General features: G+C 44.9%; 1 protein-coding gene across 6 annotated transcripts in view; it reads right to left on the bottom strand.

The window, feature by feature from the left end:
* LOC119268437 (pentatricopeptide repeat-containing protein At5g12100, mitochondrial-like) overlaps positions 1-6530 on the bottom strand; it is a 20976-nt gene extending 14446 nt beyond the window's left edge. The window contains exons 1-11 of one of the 6 annotated variants that reach the window (XM_037550066.1): positions 4334-6530; positions 4131-4238; positions 3985-4038; positions 3811-3891; positions 3465-3634; positions 3057-3209; positions 2774-2979; positions 2545-2685; positions 2391-2466; positions 2213-2311; positions 2088-2147 (exon numbers count right to left, since the gene is read on the bottom strand). In XM_037550066.1, coding sequence (XP_037405963.1) covers positions 4335-6398 — 2064 coding nt within the window. In that variant the 5' untranslated portion in view covers positions 6399-6530 and the 3' untranslated portion in view covers positions 2088-2147; positions 2213-2311; positions 2391-2466; ... (6 more) ...; positions 4131-4238; position 4334. Of the gene's footprint in view, positions 1-2087; positions 2148-2212; positions 2312-2390; positions 2467-2544; positions 2686-2773; positions 2980-3056; positions 3210-3460; positions 3635-3810; positions 3892-3984; positions 4039-4130 lie in introns of those variants that run through there. The other 5 variants (XM_037550069.1, XM_037550067.1, XM_037550068.1 and 2 more) reach the window with 5 other exon arrangements.
* Between the last annotated feature and the right edge of the window lie 1572 nt (positions 6531-8102).

Raw genomic sequence — 8102 nt, 5'->3', positions numbered from 1 at the left:
CACACGACCGTCTCCATCGAGCACATCCGGCAATTCTTCACCCTTTCGATGCTCTTGCACAACTTCCATCTTGATGAACTTTTTGAGGATTCCATTATATGGAAGCACACGACCGATGGCCGCTACTCCGCCGCCTCCGCGTATCAAGCACAATTCCTCGGGCTAGTTCTCTCCCCCTTAGAGCACATGATTTGGAAGGCTTGGGCGCCTCCAAAGGCAAGGTTCTTCGCATGGTTGGCGACCCAAGATAGAATCTGAACGGCGGATAGGCTCGCCAAGCGGGGTTGGCTGAACTATGGTCTTTGCCCTCTTTGTAAAAGAGAGCAAGAGAGCGGCTCTCATCTTTTCTTCAAGTGTCGTTACACCATCCGCCTTTGGAAGATGGTCATTGAGAAATTTCAGCTTATGCACTTGGACACCTCTTCATGGCATTTGGAGGCTTCCGTCAAGAGTTGGTGGGAATATTTGACTGGCACAAGAGTTCCTCACAGGAAGGCGATAGCCTCAATGACTATGCTCATCTCGTGGACAATCTAGAACGAAAGGAATGCACGAATCTCCCGGCACAAGTGTGCTCCGCCGGCTATTTTGCTCGCTTCCATTATCAATGAGGCAAAGCTTTGGGTCGCTGCCCGGGCAAAGAAACTAGGGGCCACTATTTTGCGCGAGTAATCTCTCATGTCGTGTAAGGGTGCCTATTGTAACAAAACCTCTTCTCTGCTTAATTAATATACGAGGCAAATCTTTTGCCTCGGTTTCAGAAAAAAAACTTGGCATTACACAGCAGGCTTTTAGGCATTCTCCCAGTGACAGATGTTAAAAGCATTCTCCGGGTGACGGATGTACTCCCTTCGTCATATTGGATGCAATAAGATCTTATATTATGGAATGGAGGGAGTATGATTCTGATGTAAAAACAGACAATAAACATCTAAATTCAGGATACCAAAAATATCAGACGTCAATGTGCAATTTCTTTTAACTATGATCTTCGTTGCAATTTACAGCATGACTGACTAGTAGCCTTGTAAAACCTTTCCAGACGCTAAAAGATGATAAAAGGACGACGAGCTTTTCCAATAGCAGCTCGGCATCCTGAGCAAGGGCATCCGACCCCCCTGGCATTGCAATATAAAATTGATCTCCCAACAAAAAGGGGAGCCAAACTGAAGAAATAACCAATCAATCAAACCCAGGACCTAACGAAAAATATAAAACAGATCTACCAAATAACCTGAGCAGACTAGATTTGATTTGATAGAAAGAAAAGCCACGAGCATATACATGATTTGTGCACAGATCGAGTGGGGAAAGGAATGTGGAAGCCGTGAGCGGAAGGACTACCCGCTTAGTCCTTTCTTTGGTGTAGGAAGCTAAACCCAGAATTCTCCCGGATCAAAGGTGGCATATCAACGTCCGTTACCTCGATTTCTGTCATTGACTCTGAGATGTCATCCACCGAAAATGGAATGCTGTGTTTTGAAGTATCATGGGCAATGTTAGATCAGGGGCACAAAACTACTGTAGCAAACTAATTAGTATTGAACTTGGAACACGAAATAACCTTGAATCATCATCCAACAAGAAAGAACTGCTCACTGCATTGTTCGAGTCTTCTGTCATCATTATTCTCATACTTGAGATGACCTACAACCAATTTGGTTCACTGACAGAAATGGGAAGTAGTAAAGGAACATAGATAGCACCACTTGCTGACACAGTAACATATGAAACTTGAATAAACCGGTAATTATATTAAGTATAACAAGCTTACCTCTGATGAAACAGTGTGGGTGCCATATTTGTCATCCCAATACATTGTACTGGTTCGAGCTAGCTGTTGTATGCTAAGGACCTGAAAGTTTTTGAAGTATGTGACAAGTCACAACTAACATATGCTTTAATGATTGCCGAAATTTAAGTGAATTCAAAGTCACTTACAGGGCACAAATCGTTGGTGATTTCTTTCATTGTTTTCTTAGGCTTTTGATGAATTACCTAATAATACAAGTACACGTATCATTAGGTTATACATACAATTTTCACTTACAAAGTTGCAAATAGACATCTAGTCAGTATAGGACACGTACAAGGAATCCAACGGCCTGCCTAATATGCTTCAGCTCTTCCCAGGAAGAACCTGCATACTGTGCACCACATAAAATTAGCACACGAATTAAATATCACCAGGAAAAAAAATCACCAGTACTACCTCTTCAGTGGCATAAATGCACCACTGCTCTAACTCAGCCAATCCAGCTTTGACATATTCTCCTTGCTAAATGAACAGCACTCACGTCGGAGAAGCAGACTGCAAGATACAGGATATCTTAAAATCCTAACGGGAAGAAGTAAAATATACGGCCGGTAGTGCAAGAGCCATCTCTTACCTATTGAACAGCTGGACATTAATAAACGAAAATATCTGAGTGAACAGAACACCTTGCTGATTAAAAATGAAGGGACCTGACGTATCAATAAAATACATGTTAATGCATACATACTTAAAAATAGTGTGTCCATTTAGAGTTTTAGGTTACATACATAATTGACTTCCAAAACATTCAGGTAGTTTGTTAATATTTTCACAATACTCTGCCAATGTGCGATCAGAGTTTGTTGGGCCAAGGCATTTGCTTGAGAACGAGATCCTTTTATGAAACTTGCACGAGATGTTCTTGGTGCCTGTAAAACATGTAACAGTAAAAAATTAACCCTGAAGTTACTGTTTTTCTGTAAAATAAAAGGAATTCTAGTGCCAATAAATCATAACTGGATGCAAAGACCAAGCAATGGAGATATCTCTTTCTTCAGATTGTCTCTAATCATTCCATATATCTTCTCGAGGAAAGCTGTAAGCTGTTGGTTGAAAAGCAGAGCAGGATACTTGGCTCCAACTTGACAAAGATCACCTAGTTGTCCAATCAAGCGGCTACCATGAAAAGGTCGCGCAGCACTTTGTGGTGAAGCTCGAATTCCCTTGTGTATTCAAAAACAACAAAATTAAGAATTTCTCAGACTATAAAACTAGCAAGGGCAGGATAAAGATGTTTTACCGAAAAAAACCTCCCAAAAGATGTAGCAGTTGACCTTCGCCTCTGAGGAGTGAGTCCAGCTGCTCCAGTTGTTTTCAGTGTCCGTTGTAGAAGTAGGAGTAATGTGGATGAATAGGAGAGCCAATACGCTAACTTGTCGTTATTGTCCTGGACCTTTGGAAAGGAACAATTCGAACATGACTGTATAGCAGTATCCATATAGAATAAACGGAAAAAGGAAATGTAAACTTATGCTGTTGCAGCATTTTCAATTTTAAATTTTGTTATTACCCCTTCTATTTATATGTGTTACTCAAGGTCTATCATGAAGGCCTAAGATATCAGTTCATTAAATCAAACTAAACAAAATATGAGTATTTCTCCCAGAAAGAATGGTTCTCAAAAAAACAAGCGATAGGTATTACCTACCTCTATAGCAGAGCCTATCGTTTGAATAACACGGTCAAAAACACCAGTTCTTTCAACTTCAAATGATCTCCAATGCAGAAGACACCTCTATATAATGCAAGCTGCAATAGCCCTACCACTGGGAATCCCAAATCTTGTGATACACACTTGATTAGCAGGTCTTGGCTTTCCTGGAGCATAGAATTCAAACATACATACATATATGATGTTAACAAAAAAATATTTATGATGAAAAAGAAATCTCATTAGAAACATAAATGATACAATTTCAGGGTCAAAGAAGAAAAAAAAGGTATATAACTCGGAAAGATTAAACAAACAAAGGTGTAGTCAACAAGTAGCACACCTGTTGCTTCTCGTTAAGTGATTTTTGAGGCTTCTCCTCAGCCTCAAGTTCTTTGAGATTCAGTGAGATGGGGGTTACATCCTGCACAAAGGTATTAATATAGAAAATTTATTTGTTATAGCAGTTACTTTTTGAATTATAATTCATCTATTTGGTAATGTTCTTTTCGCTTACTGGTGGTGATTTTACCTCCCCATTCGGAGCATTCACAATCTTCGGAGTTCTCAGCTAACAAAGTCAGTTAATTTGAAATATTAGGCCATTTTGATGAAAATAAGAGTGTATTTGTACAGAATGCAAGTGCCAGGGGTATGACATACTTGGAAAGGAGACCTGGGATAGGCAGCTAATGATTTCGCAGTCGGAGAAACTGCAACAGCCTGTTGACGTTGTATGTGTAATCAATGGCTATTCATTCTGAAGATTCACTAGGTAAACAAAAGAAATACTTCTGATAATTGGGTTACTGAGCAACAAATTCAACGTTTTGAAATTGGACTCACTATACTTGTATTCAACTCACACTAAGTCACGGATGTGTCATAATCAATTGATGTCCCTTTTTCCGAGAAATCCTTCCTCAGAGCTTCTACCTTAGATTCATCCCCACATTTCACATAGGCCTCAACCATGATATCATAAATGCGACTGCAAGGAACAACATCCTTGTCCAACATTTCTTTATACAGATTTTCCATCTCATGTATTCTTCTTGCACCACCCAATGCACTCAGAAGAATACGATATGTTCTCGATGAAGGTTTGATGCCACACTTGCACATTTCTTTCTGAAGCTCCAAAGCTCTATCAGTGTTGCTCCTGTAGCAGCATGCTGATATTAGAGTATTATAGCCGACAACATCAGGAGTTAATCCATGATTTCTTAAGCTGTGAATTAGTTCCTCTGCTTCAGATATCCGAGACTGCTTGCAAAGGCCTTTTATCAGCAAATTGCATGTAACTATACTTGGAGGTACCCCACTAGTCTTCATCTTTTCAGCTAGAGTAAAAGCCTGTTCAGTGGCATCACAGTCTATATATGCATCTATGATCGCATTGTACACCTGTGCACCTGGTAAAACATCTTTATGGAACATATCATCCAAAATAGCTACTGCTTCCGGGATTTTCCCATTCTTGCAAAAGGTATTGACAATTGAACCATAGGAGACCACATTTGGCTTTAGCCCCTTCTCTCGCATATCAGAAAGTAGAACGAAACATTTTTCAAGCTGCCCATCCCTTCCATATGCATCAATAAGCGTATTGAAAGTTTCCACACTAGGACTCACTCCATTCTTCTCCATCTCTGTGACCAAAGCATGTGCTTCTGTGATCCTTTCAGCCTTACCCAAACCGTTTATTAGTGCATTATAGGTGATGTGATCTGGACTAACAAGGCGTGATTTCATCTGCTGAAAGGTTGAGAAGGCCCCTTCAAGCTCTCCAATCTGACAATACCCATTGATAAGAGTGTTGTAGATAACCCTTGTTGGGAGTTGTCCTGCATTTACAAACGTCTGCAGTACCTCTTCTGCCTTTGAAATTTTGCCATCGTTGCAAAGACCATTCAGCAAAATACTAAAAGTATAAGCCCCAATCTTCACACCCTTCTTCACAGACTCCTCAAACAAGGAAAGCATTGCCTGCGAGTCTCCAACTCTGGAATAACCATCGAACAGAATGCTATATGTGAAACAGTCCGGAACCATCTTTCGTGACATCATTTCATGCAACACTGTGGCCGTCTCGCCTATCCTGCCAGCACGGCACAGCCCTGACAACAGCACATTGTAAGTGATCATATTCGGCTTCAGGCCATGATGCAACATCTGATCCCGCAGCCTAAAACCAGCCTCCAAGTCCCCTATCTTGATGTGTCCATCAATCATCGTATTGTACGTGATATGACTTGGCAACACAGCCCTCTCTCCCATTTCATCAAACACCTCGACAGCGTCACTACCCCTTCCTGCTCTCCACAGTCCAGCGATGACCACATTGTATGAGAAGGCGTTGGGCGCTGGGGCGCCGTGGCCTTCACAATCCATCCGACGAAGCATCCGGACAGCCTCGTCGACATCACCTGCCACGACGCACGCCTGGATGGCCTTGTTCCATGTGAAGGTGTCGGGGCGTGCCCCGGCGGCATTTAGGAGGTCGAACGCCCGGCGCACGTCGGCGTGGCGGCCGAGGGAGAGGAGGGACTCAAGGAGGAGGTTGCAGGAGGATAGGGACGGCAGAGTTGCGCGGGCGTCGGCGAGGAGGGAAAGTAGCCGGAGTGCGCCGTCGGGGAGGCCAAGCCGAGCGGAGGCAACGACGAGCGCGGAGGCGGCGTCGGAGAGGAAGGATGGGGGATGCGGGTCGAATAGGGAGGCGGCAGCGGTGGAGACAAGGGCGTGATAGAGGTCGGGGACGGAGGTGGCTGGTGGCTGGGAGGAGAGGAGGAGTGATTTCGCCAGGTCGACGGAGGCGTAGAAGCGGCCAGCGGCGAGGAGGGTGGCGAGCTCGCGGATGAAACCTGCGCCAGCTGCGGGAGTGGTGGAGGAAGAGGAGCAGAGGAAGCGGCGCAGGAGGAAGCGAGACATTTCTTCTCCGTCTGTGAGGCACTCTCTGGTTCTCCCTCTTCGATCTATGGCGATTACAGACTTGATTCGAGTACAACTTGGGGAAGGGGAAGAAGAGGATCGCGAGCGCAGCTCGATACAGAGGAACACACACGCCTGCCGCCGCCGATGCCCGATCCCTTAGCCGGGATGCCCTCACCTACGGGTTCATTTGGGCTGAACATGTAGGAGACCCATTGGGCCCAGTGAACTTGTGGCATGTAGGAGACCCATTGGGCCCAGTGAACATCCTCTCTCTCTCTCGGGCCAGCCTGGTGTAGCTCTTCCTTCTGTCTGCCCTTGTATAGTGTGGTCGCCAACACCTTCTTTTTCTTCACACACAACTTGTTCCCAAGTCGCAGTAGTAGGGAAGCGACGCGAAGATCTTCAAGGACCTCCCAGGTATCCAGTGTAGCTTGGTTGTCTTGCCAGCGAATCAGGCCTTGCTCCCACATCTTGTTCAAGCCGCGGCACGAGTGTTTGTCCAATATCTCCACAGGAACATTCACAACATTAGAAAGTGATGGAAGAGATTAGGATGCGCTCGCACCTGGGGGCAAAGCCTTGCGAAGTTGCGACACATGGAGGACTAGAAAGATCGAGCATCCTTCTGGTAGCTCCAGCTCATACGTCACCTCGTTCACCCGTCGGACCACCGGATACGGTCCAAAGAACTTGAAGCTGAGCTTGTGGTTGGCTGGGTGCGCAAACAATGTCTAAATGTATGGTTGTAACCTGAGGAAGACCTGGTCGCCAACCTGAAATTCCTGGTGGGGTCGCTTCTTATTGGCCCGACTTTTCATAATCTGTTTTGCGCAGAGAAAATGTTGCCTTAAGAGGTCTTGCATTTCTTGACGCTCCTCCAGCCATTTGTTTAGCTCTGGAACCGGTGTTGCTTGGTCAGGAAGCAGTCACAGGTGTCGTGGTTCTTGGTCGTAAACCACCGAGAACGGTGCTTTGTTGAGGGTAGAATGGTATGTCGAGTTGTACCAGAATTCAGCCAAAGCTAACCATCTGCTCCAGTTGGCGGGGGTGTTGTGCACAAAGCGGGGCAAGTAGGTTTCGAGACATTGGACACGCTTCGTTTGGCCATTGGTTTGCGGATGGTGGGATGAAATCATCTTCAATTCCACGCCTTGCAACTTGAAGATCTCTTGCCAAACCTTATTGGTAAAAACTGCATCTCTGTCGAAAATGATAGCTTCAGGACAGGCCGTGGAGTTTGTAGACTTGATCAATGTATAACTAGGCTATAACTTGCGATGTGTACGGGTGCTTAACTGGAATGAAGTGGGCGTATTTAGAGAAAACGCAGTTATACTGCCTGGACGGGGGCAATCCCCCGATGAAATCCATGGACACCAAGTCCCAGCAACGCTTGGCGACCGACAAAGGATGGAGGAGTCCTGAATATTATGCATGATCTGGCTTGGCTTGTTGACATATTTGGCAGGTCTGAACATGCTCTTTGATGTGCTGCTTCATCCCAGGCCACGCGAAAAGATGCTTGATTCTTCTGTATGTGGTCGGGAAGCCTAAGTGGCCACCTACGGTGCTATCATGCAAGGCATGCATGATTTGGTGTTGGAGATGCGTGTTGTTGCCCAGCCAGACCCGACCTTTCAAACGGGTAATGCCCTTGTGCAAGGTGAATTTGCCCCCAGCCACTAGTGCTACGGCAAGTTG

Source organism: Triticum dicoccoides, chromosome 3A, assembly GCF_002162155.2.
Source record: "Triticum dicoccoides isolate Atlit2015 ecotype Zavitan chromosome 3A, WEW_v2.0, whole genome shotgun sequence".
Lineage (NCBI taxonomy): Eukaryota > Viridiplantae > Streptophyta > Magnoliopsida > Poales > Poaceae > Triticum > Triticum dicoccoides.
This window is presented reverse-complemented; position numbering and strand designations above follow the sequence as displayed.